General features: G+C 36.7%; 2 protein-coding genes across 8 annotated transcripts in view; one reads left to right on the plus strand and one right to left on the minus strand.

Moving 5' to 3' along the window:
* LOC144956648 (kelch-like protein 18) overlaps nt 1-3,840 on the minus strand; it is a 29,811-nt gene extending 25,971 nt beyond the window's left edge. For 4 of the 7 annotated variants that reach the window (XR_013641988.1, XR_013641987.1, XR_013641989.1 and 1 more), the window contains exon 1: nt 3,605-3,824. The gene's annotated coding sequence lies outside the window, so the exon portion shown is untranslated. Of the gene's footprint in view, nt 1-3,600 lie in introns of all 7 variants that reach the window. The other 3 variants (XR_013641990.1, XM_078887293.1, XM_078887294.1) reach the window with 3 other exon arrangements.
* Nucleotides 3,841-4,094: 254 nt separating this feature from the next.
* Nucleotides 4,095-19,655, plus strand: part of LOC144956656 (WD repeat-containing protein 35-like) — a 38,799-nt gene continuing 23,238 nt past the window's right edge. Inside the window, exons 1-12 of the mRNA XM_078887304.1 lie at nt 4,095-4,230; nt 5,663-5,780; nt 6,698-6,772; nt 8,724-8,816; nt 9,274-9,375; nt 10,257-10,336; nt 10,927-11,007; nt 11,370-11,535; nt 11,955-12,100; nt 12,358-12,483; nt 13,979-14,071; nt 18,591-18,683. Coding sequence (XP_078743430.1) covers nt 4,207-4,230; nt 5,663-5,780; nt 6,698-6,772; nt 8,724-8,816; nt 9,274-9,375; nt 10,257-10,336; nt 10,927-11,007; nt 11,370-11,535; nt 11,955-12,100; nt 12,358-12,483; nt 13,979-14,071; nt 18,591-18,683 — 1,197 coding nt within the window. The 5' untranslated portion in view covers nt 4,095-4,206. The remainder of the gene's footprint in view (nt 4,231-5,662; nt 5,781-6,697; nt 6,773-8,723; nt 8,817-9,273; nt 9,376-10,256; nt 10,337-10,926; nt 11,008-11,369; nt 11,536-11,954; nt 12,101-12,357; nt 12,484-13,978; nt 14,072-18,590; nt 18,684-19,655) is intronic.

Below are 19,655 nucleotides of genomic sequence, written 5' to 3' on the forward strand. Positions count from 1 at the left end.
AACAACAGGGGAATACCAATATTGGCATTGCAATAAAAAAAACGGATTTTTGACTATAGGTCCCACTTTTAAGGTGAAATATTTCCTATCTCAGATGGTTTGTTTTAAGCGGACTGTAGTGCGTTCCACTGTGGGATTTTTAAATTTTTTTCATATAATTGTATTCACTGTCAGTGGTGACATATAATTTTACTGCCTAGTTTTGATCTCCATTACACACTATCCCTACCACTACCACCAGTGCTTTTACAGACTGAGTCCCTACCATAAGGGCTATTACGCACTGAGTCCCTACCACCAGGGCTATTACGCACTGAGTCCCTACCACCAGCGCAATTAGCCACTGAGTCCCTACCACCTGTGATTTTGTAGACATTGGGTCCCTACCACCAGTGTTATTAGCCACTGAGTCCCTACCACCAGTGATTTTGTAGATATTGAGTCCCTACCATCAGTGCTATTAGCCACTGAGTCCCTACCACCAGTGATTTTGTAGACATTGAGTCCCTACCACCAGTGTTATTAGCCACTGAGTCCCTACCACCAGTGATTTTGTAGACATTGAGTCCCTACCACCAGCGCAATTAGCCATTGAGTCCCTACCACCAGTGATTTTGTAGACATTGGGTCCCTACCATCAGTGCTATTAGCCACTGAGTCCCTACCACCAGTGATTTTGTAGACATTGAGTCCCTACCACCAGCGCAATTAGCCATTGAGTCCCTACCACCAGTGATTTTGTAGACATTGGGTCCCTACAACCAGTGTTATTAGCCACTGAGTCCCTACCACCAGTGATTTTGTAGACATTGAGTCCCTACCACCAGTGTTATTAGCCAGTAAGTCCCTACCACCAGTGCTATTAGCCTTTGATTCCCTATCACATCACCAGTGCAGTTAGCCACTGAGTCTCTACCACCAGTGCTATTAGCCAGTAAGTCCCTACCACCAGCGCTATTAGCCACTGAGTCCCTACCACCAGTGTTATTAGCCATTGAGTCTATACCACCAGTGCTATTTGCCATTGAGTCCCTACCACCAGCACTATTGGTCACTGAGCCCCTACCACCAGTACAATTAGTTACTGAGTCCCTACCACCAGTGCTATCCAGCCATAGAGACCCTACCACCAGTGCTATTAGCCACTGAGTCCCTACCACTACCACCAGCGCTATTACAATTATTACTATTAGCTGTTGAGTCCCTACCACCAGCGCAATTAGCCATTGAGTCCCTAACACCAGTGCTATTTGCCATTGAGTCCCTACCACCAGCGCAATTAGCCGTTGAGTCCCTTCCACCAGTGCTATTTGCCATTGAGTCCCTACCACCAGTGCAATTAGCCACTGAGTCCCTACCATCAGTGCTATTACTATTAGCCACTGAGCCCCTACCACCAGTGCTATTAGCCATTGAGCCCCTACCACCAGTGCTATTAGCCACTGAGTCCCTACCACCAGTGCTTTTAGCAACTGAGTCCCTACCACTTGTGCTATCCAGCCATAGAGACCCTACCACCTGTGCTATTAGCCACTGAGTCCCTACCACCAGTGCTATCCAGCCATAGAGACCCTACCACCAGTGCTATGAGCCAGTGAGTCCCTATCACCAGTGCTATTAGCCACTCCCACTACCACCAGCGCTATTACTATTATTACTATTAGCCATTGTCATTGAGTCCCTACCACCAGTGCTATGTACCATTGAGTCCTTACCACCAGCGCTATTGGCCTTTGAGGCCCTACCACCAGTGCTATTAGCCATTGAGTCCCTACCACCAGTGCTATCCAGCCACTGAGTCCCTACCACCAGTGCTATGTGCCATTGGGTCCTTACCACCAGCGCTATTGGCCTTTGAGGCCCTACCACCAGTGCTATCCAGCCATAGAGCCCCTACCACCAGTGCTATCCAGCCACTGAGTCCCTACCACCAGTGCTATTACCCATTTGAGATAGAACAAAATTGACGTCACTCAGTTCTTTATTATCGTTTTTAGCCATTTTTTAAATGATTAGTTCTCATTGATTGTATCAAGACAAAACTATAAAAGGTTGAGGTTACACATCGATTAGTAGAGTGGTATCACGGAGATCAGTTTTCCCAAATAATTCCAGGTGATGGGGAAAAAACATCCGGTTAAAAAAGGTTTTAACGAAATATGCAGTGAAGACATGCGAAGGCAAAATATGCCACCGCACATAATAATAATAATAATACTACTACTAATAATAATAATAATAATAATAATAATAATAATAATAATAATAATAATAATAAATAATCTACCAATCCTTAAGTACAGCTAACTAAGCAATCTACACGACATTAAGTACGGCTAGCCTGCCAGTCTGGCTGTCATTAAGTACGGCTAGACTGGTAAGCTAGACGTACTTAAGTACGCCTAGACTGGTAGGCTAGCCGTCATTAAGTACGGCTAGCCTTTTCCTTTTTTTTTAATTATTGTTTGTTTTTTTCTCCTCTATCTGACCATTTGGTCGCTCTCTGAATATTTCTGTTTGTTTGCTTTTTAATTATTTATCCTTTTTAGACACTTTTTGAGATCGGAGTGGGGACGACAATTTGCTAGAAACTAGAAAGGAACTAAGAGAGAGAGAGAGAGAGAGAGAGAGAGAGAGAGTTAGTTTAAAAAAAAAAAAAGGTGGGGGGAGGATGGATGGGACATTTATCCCTTGCACCGTGCTGCAAAAAAAGAGACAGAATGTAAAAAAAAAAAATTTTTAAAAGTGGCGGAACCAGGATTTGAACCCGCAATGTCGATTCTGGTAAAACTTCCAGGGCAGATGACTAAACCATTCGGCCATGACACCCACTTCGAAGTCGACGCATATTGTGTATATGTAGTAACAAGTGATTTATTAATGTTGGTTAATTTTATGTTTTTAAAGATATTTTATTAACTTTCCTTATTTCTATGTGCATTTGGAAACATTCCATCTTCTGGAATGTGGATAATTGTTTAAAAAAGCGGGGTTTCAAATATCTGTCTGGGGATAACGAATTTTCATTATTCCCAGACAGGTGTCTGGGGATAATGACAGCCATATATATATCAACTCAGTGCGTTGAAGCCTGGAGCTTCCGCGACTGACATTGGAAGGTTGCTTCTTCATCGATCAATTACACTCTGGCTAAATAAATGTTGCCTGAGTGATGTTGTTGCATCTGGATTTGTTCAATATTTGTGGCCCCGCCTCTGGTGTTACTGTCAGCAAACACAAATAATCCCTCCTTAAAATAAGGTAAGATGCAAAATGCTATGCAAATTATAAAAACGAAAATTAAAATATTAGAGAAAGGCAGGAGTACACACACAACCAACAGTAATAAATGTGGAACTGGAACGTTGTACACTTTCACTTGCCATCTCTGCAACATTAACATTCATTTTTGTCATCATTGAAATACTATCAATCATTACGATTCAAATAGCCATATTATTAGTCCTTGGCAACCCAGATCTGGCCATTTGGTACTGCTAGAGCGGTTTTATTTATTTTTTAATAATGTCATTTTTTATGGGACAGACTTCTCGCTCAGGTTAATTTTTAGTCACTCGTCGTTCATCAACACAACTCAACTTACAACGGTCTGAAGCGTACATTTTCATGGTGTTTGCATAATTCCAATCCCGATATTCAGTCAAGAATTTCCCGTAACTTTGAATTTAAATATAACGTATAAGAATCACATTATTAGGAGATGTGAACTATCTAGTCTAATCATTTCAACAACGTAAATGCGTTTGTGATTGTGTCTACGATGACCCTGTTTTTATTCCAGCAGGAAGTAAACTGTGTTTGACAATAAAAAAAAAGTGTATCTTTTATTGTGGAGAGTGAAACGACTAATGATACATTTTCGCTTCAATCTGGTAGCTAGAGCTAGAGAATTAAGCATTATTTTCAACTAATTATTTTCCAGAATATAAACTAAGCAATAAATGATATTCTTAAAATTACTTTTCAAGCTATTTATGATCAAATAACTTTTTGTTACAATAATATGTAATAGTACAATAATAATGAAAATAATTACGACACTTGTCTTTTGTATGAAAGCACTTCTAACGAGCAGTGAACGAGAAATTCCGTGATCGATCTCAAACATGTTTACCTATGATACCGTTTGGGAATTGTGAATTTATAGTCAATATTCGTGTCTGGGAGAACTTGTGATCATAAAAGATGTTCGTTTACCTTAGTAAAAAGGTATGTTTCTTAAATCAAAGTTATTTGATAATAATGGACCGCTGATGTGCCTTATAAATCACTCCTAAGTGTTTTCAGAGGCAGAGGTGCAATTTGTTCTTACTTAGACTTAGTCTTAACTTAATAAACACAAACCCCTTTTTTGTAGAATTTAACATTTTGAAATTATTTACATTGAGGTGATAGCCAATTCATTCACTTCACAACAAACAAAGGTATAACCAGGATGAAACTTTACAATATTTCAATGTAATGATTGCCGTTTGATTACTACCAAACGCAGATTAGTTTAGAGGGAAGTTTCTCAACTCAATTTCTAAAAAAAAGTATGAGTATGGCACTCCCCATTTAGGTAGGCTACTTCGGTGTAAATAATACATTATTTCCAAATTTTCAAAGAAATACCTCTATTTTAGAAACTTTTTCAACTTTATTTGCAACTTTTTGATTCTTCACAACTTTTGTTCATTATTAAAATGTCGAAGTGGCAATTCGGACTCGAGTCTGAATAGTATCCCGTGACTATTCGGACACAAAGTCCAATTTGCGTGCACAGTGAAGCGCAGTGCGGTAATGGGCAGAACTGGTAAAGAAACAGAGGAAGAGTTTAGAAGAAATTCTATTTTGCTCATGTCAAAATGACTCATGATTCTCATACTCCATAACTCCTGCTTATGACTGTAGAAGGGTTGTTGCCTGTCTAACACTACTAGAATATGTTAATTTTTTTTTTAATTGTCCTGATCTGGATAGAGGTTAATTGTAAAATGAAAATGGAAATGATAGTCACAGTTGCTGCTGATTCTCTGGATAAATATTCGCCACCAGATTTAGATTATTTCATAAGATAATCATGTTTTCAGTCATTAGCAGATCCTCCAACCCCCTATAGACCCAAAGAGGAATCAGAATATAAAAAAGTGACATTTGAGACCCAAAAAAAAAAGGGGGAATCAACTTGCCGTAATTGATTATGACATGCTTTGCTGTGCAGATATTGTAAGAGAAATCCAAAAGCACTCAAATGACACAATGTAAAATGTGTACAAATTTGCAGGTTAATTAGGGACTAAAAAGGGGGTCAAATAATAGTAGAGGACACAGCCCTGGAAGTCTCAGAGCAAAGCATTGAATGGATGGATTTAACCTTGACAGGACCCCCCTTCCCTGGAAAATATTGTCCATTACTATAGTGTTAAATCAAACCCATAATTGCAACTTGTTATCATACCTGCAAATATGTGTATAGTGATCAAAGGAGTCTTTAGACCAGACAAATTTAAATATTTAGAGGGTTTATAGTTCAATTTTTATATTAAGTCACAGGATTTAAAAAGTTGAATAAATTGAGGTGTTGCCTTGTGCTAGATGGTAAGATTTACATATATATTAAGATTTATTGACGCAGTAAAATCTTTTCCTTTCATTGCAGATTGCCATTCCAAATAACACACGTCTTCAGTGTGTATCTTGGAATCGGCAACACGGTTACATTGCATGTGGTGGAGAGGATGGACTATTAAAAGTTGTCAAACTTGAGACTCAGACAGGTCAGTACATCATAAGACAATAATAAATTTTAAAAATAATAATAATAAAGTTCCCTTTATTCATCCCCAAGCGGGAAATTTGTCTTTAGGGTCTATTCCAAGGGAAGACTAGTATAACCCAACGGTCAGCCGCAGTGCAGCACCGCAAATTGAGCTAGGGCGGGGTGACTTGCTCAAGGCCACACAGCGCAGCAGCAGTCTATCGAACTCGGTACCTTTTTGGTACGAAGCAAAGAGCTGCCCCCCCAAGACAATAATTAGGATCCTGCTATGTAGAACATGTAACGTTATCATTTTTTGGCTTCTTTAATAAACATAGTAATATCTTTTTTTTGGAGAATCTTTCTACATGTTTAAATTTTAGATGTACATGGGTGGGTCTGTAGGTTAAACATTAGGCTGTGTCTAGGGTGATGAGTATTCGATGTATTAGATGAAATCAAAAACGATCTTGGCACCTACACCAGCCAGAGTTGTTTAATGCTTCGTTCTGAATCTTTAAAATACAATGTGAAGATTTTCTTTACCTGGTCAGATGTCAGTTATTTGGAGATTAGTCTCTGCTGATTGGCTGGTTTGAATATAAATTGACATTATTGTAACAATAGGAACTGATTTACAAGGTCTTTTTTACAAGGATTATAGAATTACTCAATTATAGAGACTCAACTGGTGTTGTAAGATGGCAATTGTTAAAAGTTATTTTATTCTGTATTTGTCCAAATTGTAGAAATTAAAGATAGCACCTGACGACACCATCCTCCTCGAATATTTATACAATATTTGATATCTGATATTCAGTTTTCTTTGAAATGTATACAATATATATATATATATATATATATATATATATATATATATATATATATATATATATATATATATATATATATATTGTCATTTTCAATTCCTAATAGGCAAAGATGCAAAGGTCAAAGGTCTTGCTGCCCCCAGCAATCTATCCATGAATCAATCACTGGAAGGTCACAGTGGTAAGATCTTTAGTTGTGACATCATCACTCACACAATGACATCATCACTCACACAATGACATCATCACTCACACAATGGCATCATCACTCACACAATGACATAATCACTCACACAATGACATCATCACTCACACAATGACATCATCACTCACACAATGACATCATCACTCACACAATGACATCATCACTCACACAATATCGTTGATTATGTTGGTAACAACAAGATATGAAGTGAGTAGAAAAGTGCCAGAAGACAATAGAGAATAAAAAAAATTTTCGCGGCGGTGGTGGGGTTTGAACCTGCGACCTTATTGGTACGACAACTCCGCCTGGCAGGTGAGAGCGTGGCTCTACCGTGTGAGCTATCCACGAACACAAAAATATTCGTTTCAAACCCAAAGTCATTTCTAGATCCCTCTCTCACCCACTTCTTGAGATCGCCGATTCGTTCGCCACCATCGCGAAGTAATTTTGACCAGCAGTTAAGCTTAATAGCCAATATTCTCATCACAAACATATAACATAGAAACGATTGAGACATTGAGTATGCTCCTGTGTATGGGTGAATTTTTAATTCAGAAAAGTGAGTGGAGCAGGCACTTATGTTGGTAACAACAAGATATGAAGTGAGTAGAAAAGTGCCAGAAGACAATAGAGAATAAAAAAATTTTTCGCGGCGGTGGTGGGGTTTGAACCTGCGACCTTATTGGTACGACAACTCCGCCTGGCAGGTGAGAGCGTGGCTCTACCGTGTGAGCTATCCACGAACACAAAAATATTCGTTTCAAACCCAAAGTCATTTCTAGATCCCTCTCTCACCCACTTCTTGAGATCGCCGATTCGTTCGCCACCATCGCAAAGTAATTTTGACCAGCAGTTAAGCTTAATAGCCAATATTCTCATCACAAACATATAACATAGAAACGATTGAGACATTGAGTATGCTCCGGTGTATGGGGTGGCGATGGTGGCGAACGAATCGGCGATCTCAAGAAGTGGGTGAGAGAGGGATCTAGAAATGACTTTGGGTTTGAAACGAATATTTTTGTGTTCGTGGATAGCTCACACGGTAGAGCCACGCTCTCACCTGCCAGGCGGAGTTGTCGTACCAATAAGGTCGCAGGTTCAAACCCCACCACCGCCGCGAAAAAATTTTTTATTCTCTATTGTCTTCTGGCACTTTTCTACTCACTTCATATCTTGTTGTTACCAACATAAGTGCCTGCTCCACTCACTTTTCGTTGATTATGTTGAAGCTTCCGTTCCATGTCATATTGTTATTTATTTCTTTGAGCTTTAAGCAGCAACATTTCCATCACTAACGTGAAATGCCGGACAGAATGATAACAAATTCTAAGAATGCAACAAAATTTATTCCACTGATTTGAATGACTTAATTAGTAAAGTAGTAGTAGTAGTAGTAGTAGTAGTAGTAGTAGTAGTAGTAGTAGTAGTAGTAGTAGTAGTAGTAGTAGTAGTAGTAGTAGTAGTAGCAGAATCATTTTGATTTTAACGATTGTGCAATATCATCACATAATTTTCTAAAAATAGATGTAACTTTAATTTCAAAATTATTCAATAAGTTATTAAAAAATTATTTGTGCCACAAAATCATCATCATCATCATGGCTTATTCCCCCCGGACGTGGCCTCCGCAACTGCCAACCGAAACAAGCTTCCTTCCACATTCAGTCACTGGCTTATTCATCCATTCGCTGATGTCTTGTGACCATCTTCTTCTTGGTCTCACTCTCCCTCTTTTACCCTCCACAATACTCTCTTTTTAAAAAAAATTTCAAGGGTGTCATATCTCTTGATTTGTCCAATGAAAAGCAAGTTTTTTACAATACACACAAAATAACAGTTTTAAATGGTGAAGTGTAAATTTTATATATTTGATTTTTTAAAAAAAATCGTTGACTTAAAATTTTAAATGTTATTCCTTCTTCAGGTGCTGTCCAGGTGGTTGCGTGGAATGAACATCACCAGAAACTGACCACCAGTGACCAGTTTGGCCTCATCATTGTATGGATGTTATACAAAGGTCAGGGTTTGGTTTATCGTCTTCAAATGTTGTTTTTTTCTCTGACTATAACAATAGTTGTCAATTTTAGGCAATTTGCTCACGTCATAACTATTGAATTGCATTGAAGGGACATGGGGAGGGATTTGGGCAGGTCACTTATGTCAACATGTGCTTTAGTAGATGGAGTCAAAAATTCATGGTTATACTAGTTTGCTGTAGTTATAAGCAGGTCTCAGTGATAGTTTCATAAACTCATCGTCTGACACTTCCCTAGCTTGATGTCACAATACAAGGTGATGATCATCAAAAGACGGGGGTCCCGATGTCTCATTTGGTGGGGCATTTGCTTCACAAGCAAAGGGACAGAGATAGATGTGGTCGAGATTTTTTCTACCCCCCCCCCCCCTGTCACCCAGCAATGATTGGTATAATCCCCCATATCATAATTATTAAGTTTTTAAATTTATTTTGACAGGATCTTGGTATGAGGAAATGATTAACAACCGTAACAAGTCTGTGGTCAGAGGCATGAAATGGACATCGGATGGACAGAAAATCTGTATTGTCTATGAGGATGGTCAGTTTTTATTTTTGGAGGTTTTTTTCTGTTCTTTTTTGTTTTGCTTTTTTTGTTTGTTTGTGTTTTTTTTTACAGAAATGTTTCGGTTTACTTGCCATTCCGGCTTATTCATGTTTATTTTGTTTTTAGATACATTTTCACGACTTTGTTTTTTTTTTGTTTGTTTTTTTTTTTAATAGAGTGTCACTTTTTAAAACTACAATTTGATGAATCATTGAACAGGTTTTGAAATTTGAACACTAAGTTACCAATTGAGAGGATAAAGGGGATTAACTAGTGTGTGTTTGTTTGTTTATTATGTCAAGCTCCAGCCAAACGACAATTTCTTTTAGGGTTGCTGATTTTCTCTAAAATTATAGATTTCCTAAATTTTAAAAAGTTCTATGGAAAATAGCATCTAAAATAGGTCCCATCTTTCTTTAACTCTCTCCTTGCTTACCGATCATTTTCAGTATTTTCCCAAAATGGCAGGCTTACCCAGCAGAAAAATTAATTTTAAAAAGACTCAAACTAACTCTCTACAAAACAACTTTATGTTCTTATTAATTAAACAAAGATCATTGTGATGTGCAAAATAAATCTGAATAAGAAAAAATGTGTAGTGTGTCGTAACAAATGTGACGATTTTGCTGTAAGTGGTAAGGAGAGGGTTAACATAAAACTCATAATTTAGACTATTTTTTTCTTTCTTTCTCTGATTTTTTTTCATCAGTTCAACATATTTTATGTTCCGTTATAACATCGACATTATATAATAGATTTACTGATTACATTGAATCAGTTGCGTAATTTTCATATTTGGTTTTATCAGAAATGAGCATCCGGTTGTCATTCTACCACAATAAAAGTTAAATTATTTTTTTTTAATTTTGAAACAGGTGCTGTAATCGTGGGATCATTGGATGGAAACAGAATCTGGGGCAAGGAGCTCCGAGGACTTAGTCTGGCTTGTGTAGAGGTAAATGATAGGCTAAACTAAAACTGTGGACCATAACAGTATAGAATAAACACGACTGTAGCATGGAGAAAAATATGTAGGAGGAACATTTTGGCTACAACAAACATATTAACACATGTAAATGTTACTACTTGAAGCTCAAAGAAATAAAAAACAATGTGAAATTGAATGTAAGCTTCAATTTAGTATACGAAAACAAATAAAATGGAGCATAACAACGCCACTACCACATTATCCCATTCGTCTGTAGTGTTTCTTTCATCTTGTTTGTTGATAAAGGGGAAACCCAAAACGTCCATTTTATCTGTTTTCGTATATTAAATTGAAGTTTACATTCCATTTCGCATTGTTATTTATCACACATTAACACAGAAAAGAAATGTTAAAGAGGATCACAATATGTAAAGTCCACTGAGACAAAATTAGTTTTGATTGATTACATCCGACAATGTTTGACGTTTTTATTGGATCAGGACATAAGACAAAAACTGATGGAGATATAAATAGTTATGAATATAATATATATTTGTAAGAAATTATTCAAAACCCTGCCATGTCATGTTCTCATTCATCTACTCATTACTTTCCAGTGGTCTCCGGACGCCAAGAAAATATTATTTGGAATCACTAATGGAGAAGTACAAGTTTTTGATAATGTTGGAAATTTTATTGTAAGTTATTTTACAGCTCTATGTTCTTTCTTTATTTTATTTTTTTTTTTTTTCATTTTTTACTTCCATTGTCATTTTCAATCATACAGATGAGCATGTTATCAAGTGAAGCAAAAGTGAATTATCACCACACTTTCACCACTTTAGGGCATTTTTGCTCAATTATGTTTTTTAAAATTATTTTTTTAAAAATTAATTAAGACCTATAATTGAAATCAACTTACACACCTATCAGTTATTATTAATTTTTTTTTAAATCTTGTGGAAAAAATGAGATCTTTTATATACCATGAAATCTTGTGGAAAAATGAGATATCTTTTGTATACCATGAAATCATGTTTCATATCTACTTGATGACCAGAGCAAGATGAAGGTGTTCTGCTTGACCAATGTGACGGGAGCTATCCAAATAGCAGGTCTAGAATGGTACAATGGGACTCATGGACACCTGGAGCCAAACTGCCCAACACTGGCTCTGTGCTTTGACAATGGCCGATGTCAGATTATGAAGAATGAAATTGATGAAGGTATCAAATGTTTCTTTTATTCATTCATTCACTTATTCATTCATTTATTTATCTGTTTGTTTTTTAATCTTCTCATCAACTTGAAAGTCTGTGCTCATTACATTGGTGATCATCATCATAGCTTGTCGCTCCAACACCGAACCCACTCCACAGCATCTGGGGAGCAGACTCTTAGGTCATGGTCAGTGCAGCTGGGCCCATCCTGGCATTCTCTAAGGGTGTGCTCCATCGTCTGCTCAAGGCAATGTTGTTGTTTATTCATTTAAACAACACCACTACCACATTATCTCATTCGTCTGTAGTGTTTCATTCATTCTGTTTTGTTGACAAAAGGGAAATCCGAAATGTCCATTTTATCTGTTTTCGTATATTAAATTGATATGCCATGACCTTTAAACTTTGATATAATTTCTCACCAGATCCCATCCTAATTGACACCGGTATGCAAATAGCTCAGGTTGCATGGAACCACACAGGCTCCATCCTGGCAATTGCCGGTTCCCAGCATGCCCTTGGACAAGACAAAGAGGTCAACGTCGTACAATTCTACACTCCATTTGGAGAGGTGAGTAGATTTTTTAAAATATTAATAATAATAATAATAATAATAATAATAATAATAATAATAATAATAATAATAATAATAATATCATCATCACCATTATTATTTTTGTTGTTGTTCTTGTTGTTGACATTATTATAATATATAAAACAATAAATTTAACAATCTGACAACTCATCATAAATCAAACAACTGGCATAATATATCATACAAACGTTTGGCGGGCTTTAAAATCTTATGTTTCATTTTGTTGTCATCAGCATCTTCGTACCTTGAAAGTCCCTGGCAAAGAAATGTTTTCGTGTTCCTGGGAGGGTGGCAGTCTCAGGATTGCTCTGGCTGTGGACAGCTTTATCTACTTTGCCAATATCCGTATGGACTACAGGGTGAGGTTCCAACCTTTATATGTAATATGTGATAAATGTTATGGATATGCGTTAAGTAAGCCTTATTAAATTAATTAAAATTAATTAGATTAAAATTAATTTAATTAAAATTAATTTAATTAAAATTAATTAAATCAAAATTAATTGAACTAAAATTAATTTAATTAAAATTAAAAAATAAAATTTCCTTTACTCATCCCATAGGGAAATTTGTCTTTAGGGTCTATTCCAAGGGAAGACTGGAATAACCCAGGCATCAGACACAGTGCTGAGCTAGGGCGAGGTAGCTAGCTCAAGGCCACACTGGGCAGCAGTTTTCGAACTCAGAACCTTTTGGGTACAAAGCAAAGATCGTACCACTGAGCCACACTGCCATATATGGTGGCATTTGGAGAGCTGCTTAAATGAGTACCAAAAAAAATAAAATAATAATAATAAAGAAATAAACTGGCTTCTTTGACTAGAGATCAATAGTTGGCTGAATAATAATAATAATAATAATAATAATAATAATAATAATAATAATAATAATAATAATAATAATAATAATAATAATAAGCATATTTCTATAGAGCCTTTTTTTGAAACCTGAAAGCGCTTTTGTAAGATCTGAGAGGCAGCACTCTGAAGTTGACTTGCAATGTATGCTAAGAGCAACAAACAATTTTTACTGTTTGTTTAACACTCTAGAGATTTGGATAAACTCCTGCTCCTTACACCTTGTGGGTGATGGACCGCAAAATGATCTCAACTCAACATTGCCTTTGGTCCTGTGTTCAAGCCTCACTCAGCGCATAGTTAAGTCCTTGGAAAAGACTCTTTACTCACATTCTCTCACCATACTCAGGTGTAAAATGAGTACCTGGCTGTTAACAGCATTGTCTCTGTCTGAAAAAAAATTGCAATATCACCTAACAGGCATCGTGTCTCATTCTACGTATTATGTGTTGCTGTTGGTCAGGGACCCCTTGTAAAGCACTTTGAGCACGTTTAGTGGATATTGTGCTATATAAAAGTTCAATTTTTTGTTTTTTTGTTGGTTTTTTTACTGTTTGTTTAACACTCTAGAAATTTTGATAAACTCTTGTTCCTTACGCCTTGTGGGTGATGGATCGCAAAATGATCTCAACTCAATATTGCCTTTGGTCCAAATAGTTTAAATGGTATATAGATTTATAGTGCGCCAAACATCCCATTCATCTGGAGGGCTCTGGGTGCATAACAAAGATTAAGCCCTAACACAGTACAGGAACAACGCTAATTATACACATAATCAAAAGAAAGCCTGTCGGAATAAGAATGTCTTCAATCGATTCTTGAAATCCTCTAGTGAAGACGAAGAATGTATCTCAATTGGTAGCAAATTCCACAAACTTGGACCAGAATGCTGAAGGCGCGTTCACCAGCCTTAATTTAATTTTTCAATTGATTTATTTTTATAATTATTTTTATGAAGTGTGTACAATGACGTCGTTTGTTTCCTTCATGCCACCAGTGGGGCTACTGTTCCAATACAGTGGTTTACTCCTTCACCAAGCCTGACAGACCTGAACACTGTGTCATATTCTGGGACAGCAAGAGTACTGAGGTAGGTCATGGCATATCTGTGTAAATAGAGAGGAGAGAGAGAGAGAGAGAGAGAGAGAGAGAGAGAGAGAGAGAGAGAGAGAGAGAGAGAGAGAGAGAGAGAGAGAGAGAGAGAGAGAGAGAGAGAGAGAGAGAGAGAGAGAGAGAGAGAGAGATTGTGAATATTATTATATTGATGAACTCATTGTCACATTAGTCCGACCCAAACTACTTTTTGCGGATTTGTGGTCATTGGGGCTTTTAAACTGTAGGTCCCTGGTTTGAATCTCATTGTGATGGTGTAATGTTGAGTCCTTAAAAAGCTAATCATTCACATTATGTAACTATATGTGACGGTGCATGACATAATCAGTCGGAAGGTGAACATTTTGGATTTGCATTTAAAAAAAATTTTTTTTTTTTTTTTAAATTTTCCGGAAAAATCTCCTCCCCAGAGATTTTAATCTTTATTTGAAGTAAATTGGGTGATTTTTCATGAAGTTATTGTCAAATGTGTGGGAAAGGTATCCAGCAACTTTTCTCAAATTTCATATTTTTTCAACTTGACTGGCTGTAAAAAAAATATTTAGAAGTGAAATTAAGTTTTGATATTTCCCGAAGATGTACAAAAAGGGTTGATTTAATCATTTATGACAAGAACTCATTTTTGATAGAAATTGACCTTCTACCGAAACTTGGCAATATCTCAGTTCAAACCTTTTCACCGTCCGACTGATTATGTCATTCACTGTAACATATCCAGACGTAAAATAGATACCCGACCATTTAAAGCGTTGCAACCATTTCTCACAATGGAGCATTTCAATTCCACTAAGATGTGTTATAAACATCTTCATATCCCAGTTTCGAGATGAGAAATCCAAGTCATAAAATTATTTGTAAGTAGATTGAGCCTTGGGGGTCCGGATAGTTCAGTTGGTAGAGCACTGGCTTCACATGCAAAGGGACCGAGATCAATCCTGAGTGCAGTCGAGATTTTTTTCGGACCCCCCCCCCCCCTCGCCCCCTGTTCACCCAGCAGTGAATCGTTTGATTTGGCAAAAGTATGTTGCGATAGACTAGCGTCCTATCAAAAGGATAGCAATCAATTGCTATTGTCCATTTCACGCTATAAAACCGGGATAAACTCCAGCTCCATGGGCCGAATGGCTCTGAAGGACTACTTCTTTTTTTTTTAAGATTGAGCCTTATTCATGACTCATCATTCATAGCACCCAATGCTCACAGTTAGCCTTATTCATGACTCATCATTCATAGCACCCAATGCTCACAGTTAGCCTTATTCATGATCATCATTCATACACCCAATGCTCACAGTTAGCCTTTATACATGACTCATCATTCATAGCACCCAAGCTCACAGTTAGCCTTATTCATGACTCACATTCATAGCACCCAATGCTACAGTTAGCTTATTCATGACTCATCATTCATAGCACCCAATGCTCACAGTTTAGCCTTATTCATGACTCATCATTCATAGCACCCAATGCTCACAGTTAGCCTTATTCATGACTCATCATTCATAGCACCCAATGCTCACAGTTAGCCTTATTCATGACTCATCATTCATAGCACCCAATGCTCACAGCTTGCTTGTGTGATATGAACTTGATTAGTGATATCACTCCATCCCATGCAAGAATCGTTTATTATCGTTGACACGCGTGTCATGTCTGCTCCTTTCACAAATGGATTCAATAGTCTGATGTCATGTCCGCCCAGCAATAAGCAGCTTGGTTCTAAACAAAGAAAATTAGTATGTTTTATTCTTCATGCTGACTAGAACTTTTTCACATGACATGTGATCAGAATGTATAAAAGTCAAAACACAATCAGATTTATAATGTTTTTCTCCTCTGGATACACTTTTATGCTCGTCGGAGAAGTATTTCATAAGGGTGTCCGCCATTGTTCCAGTAGTTTAGAACCAGTTATTTAGTTACTAAGCGTCATTACGAGGGAAATGACATCATGACTGTTGAAGCCTGTTCTGAATTTGATATAGAATTTTTACAATAATCAAAATATGAAGGGAAGAAGCTGATATACAGAGAAGTGGTAAGGCCTGGAATGAGATAAAAAAGTTAGCTCAGGATAGAGAAGGATGGAAACTGTTTGTCTGTGGCCTATACCCTGACCCAGGGTGAAAAAGGCAATGATGATGATGATGATAGAGAAGGGTGGAAACTGTTTGTCTGTGGCCTATACCCTGGCCCAGGGTGAAAAAGGCAATGATGATGATGATGATGATAGAGAAGGGTGGAAACTGTTTGTCTGTGGCCTATACCCTGACCCAGGGTGAAAAAGGCAATGATGACGATGATGAATCAAAATATACAATAACACATATCAGACTGCCTGCTCTGTTTACCTGTCTGAATCGAGTATAGATTTTTTTTTTTAAGTAATGATGACACACTGTTACCGTTATGTGTAAAATGACTTGTATGTAATTTGATGTGTTTAAAACCTGGCATTTGATAACGTCATCCCAAGGGACAAACCTTCGCCTTGTTGCCACATTGGTCAGACAAAGATGATTCTATCAAAAATAAGGTTGCTATTTAATTCCTTAATCATTTAAAAAAAAAATTATTTATTTATTTATTTTTGCATTTTGTTTTGTTTTTTTGTTGATTTTTTTTTGGTTTTTCTTTTTTTGGTTTTTGTTCTTTTTTAATTTCAGGTTGATTTATTGTGCATTTTATTCAATTTTTTTTTGTTTTGTTCTAATTCACTTAGTTATGGTTTTGTTTACTTTAAGGGTTTGCTTGTATGTTCGATTTATATTTTTTATTTTGTTTTAAAAACTAGTGCTTTTATATAGCGCAATATCCACTAAACGTGCTCAAAGCACTTTATCAGCAGAGACAATGCTGTTAAAGGTAAGGTACTCATTTTACACCGGAGTACGGTGAGAGAATGTGAGTAAAGAGCCTTTTCCAAGGACTCAACTATGTGCCAAGGAAGGCTCGAACCCGGGACCTTCCGATCCAAATTGAGTGTCATACTACTAGACTTCTAGATATCTTGGACTATTTATTACTCGTAACCTCAAATGGAAATCACACATCGCAAATATAACATCAAAGGCAAACAAAACAAGCACTTTTTTAACACAAAACCTGAGCGGCTGTCCCGTCAAAACTCAGACACTTGCCTACAAAACTATAGAAAGGCCCATCCTCAAATATGCAAGCATAGTATGGGATCCCTATCTACACCAACACTGATATCAAGTAGATCGAAATGGTACAAAATAGAGCAGCAAGGAGAATAACTAATAAATACTCATGTAACAATAGCATAGCAAAACTCACAGAAAGCTTAGGTCTGGAAAAAATACAACATCGTCGTTAAAGAAACAAGATATTTACCTTTCAAAAGATTAATACAGCCCAGGCAACACTAGCATTAAACTCTCCTACTATATTCGACCAAAATAAACAGGCTAACAAGGGGACACGACAATAAACTAACATGGGTGCCAGTTTTCCGGTTCATGCCGGAATTCCGGTTTTGCGATATCTCGAAGCCAAATACCTCCGGTTTCAGTGTTTTGAGTAAAATAACCTAATAGCATCGGTAAAAATTCGAAAACGTGATTCAGCCACCTTTTCAGTGTCTCTCTCTGTTCTTTGGCTCCCATAGAGAGAGAGAGAAAGAGAGGAGAGAGAAAGAGAAAGAGAGAAGAGAGAGGAGACAACTGCACTGTGAGTATTTCACTATGTAATATAAGTTGGTTTTAAAATCAAATTAATTTCCTCATTGTGTCAATATGTTTGCTGTGTAATCATTTAGTAGTGGTATAAAAACGGTGATGAAATAAGAGTAAAGTTTAGGCCGCATTTTCAGTAGGAACATTTTCAGGTTTGGCAAAGTGTCGAGATTTTAGTTTCAGGTTTCAGCACTTCTTCCTGCTGGCACCCATGCAAATTATCCATTCAAACATCAAGAAGAGAATCCTGCCTATACTCTGCCGTTCGTTTATGGAACGAACTCCCATAGGAGTTGATAGAAACTAAAAACAATTCCAAATTTTTAAGGGTCTTGGAAGTGTGGAAAAAAAAAATATCAAAATTGAAATGATCACAGCGTGTATTATGAATATGTGATTAAGATTGTGTGTGTGTGTGTGTGTGTGTGTGTGTGTTGTGAACTTTATAGATGTAAACTGTAGTCTGGATTCTCTATTTCAGGAGCTACTATACTACCACGACCATGAAGAAGAAGAAGAAGACCACATAGCCACACGTTTAGAAATAAATAACAATGTGAAATCGAATGCAAGCTTCAATTTAATATACGAAAACAGATAAAATGGACGTTTTGTTGATAAAGGGGAAACCTGAAACGTCCATTTTATCTGTTTTCATATATTAAATTGAATACATTCAATTTCACATTGTTATTTAGGAAATATTGTAATGGACTGGATATTTTTATTTCGTGTATAAAATAAAATATAATTTAATGATTGATAACATTTCAATGTTTTTATTATTTTTTTCCTGCAGAAATACGTGAAATATGTGAAAAACCTAACTGCCATTACTGCCTGCGGTGATTTTTGTTGCTTAGCAACCAAGGGAGATGAACCTATAAACCAGGTAGGTTCTTGATTGTTTTTTTTTTGTTTTTTTTTGTTTTTTTTTTTGGGGGGGGGGTTGCTTTCACTTTTGAAAAAAGCATTTACTTATATTTCATTTATTGTTGAATATTTAAGGGAAAATGTCATGCACTTTACATCCAGCATCATAAGATATTGTCAAGCTTAAAATTTAAAAGGCAATGAAATCAAAAGACTGTAAAGTACAGACAAAAGTCCCTTTGGCTGTGCCATTTTTCTGGTACCAAATAGTATTTGAGGAAATCATGTCAACTAACACTAATGGTTGGAAGAACCACTCATATGTTTTTTTTTTCTCTAATTCTGTGAAAAACGTTGTTACCACAGCACATTTATTCAGGACTTTAAATCATTTTTGATATTGCTAAGGGCAAATTTTGGTTTGTTATGAAAAAAAGAAAGACGCCTTAAGCCAAAAATTGAATAAACCTTAAACCTTTTCATTGAACATTTTCAGCAGTGTGTGTTAGCTCTGTGTAATAAACCTTTTCATTTAACATTTTCAGCAGTGTGTGATAGCTCTGTGTAATAAACCTTTTCATTTAACATTTTCAGCAGTGTGTGTTAGCTCTGTGTAATAAACCTTTTCATTTAACATTTTCAGCAGTGTGTGTTAGCTCTGTGTAATAAACCTTTTCATTTAACATTTTCAGCAGTGTGTGTTAGCTCTGTGTAATAAACCTTTTCATTTAACATTTTCAGCATTATGTGTTAGCTCTGTGTAACTTCTTCGGGACTCCACTGGACTTCAAGTACAATAAACCTTTTCATTTAACATTTTCAGCAGTATGTGTTAGCTCTGTGTAACTCCTTCGGGACCCCACTGGACTTCAAGTACAGTAAACCTTTTCATTTAACATTTTCAGCAGTATGTGTTAGCTCTGTGTAACTCCTTCGGGACCCCACTGGACTTCAAGTACAGTAAACCTTTTCATTTAACATTTTCAGCAGT

This window comes from Berghia stephanieae, chromosome 11, assembly GCF_034508935.2.
Source record: "Berghia stephanieae isolate SIO BIC M18660-M18661 chromosome 11, UCSD_Bste_1.3, whole genome shotgun sequence".
In the NCBI taxonomy this organism is placed as follows: domain Eukaryota; kingdom Metazoa; phylum Mollusca; class Gastropoda; order Nudibranchia; family Aeolidiidae; genus Berghia; species Berghia stephanieae.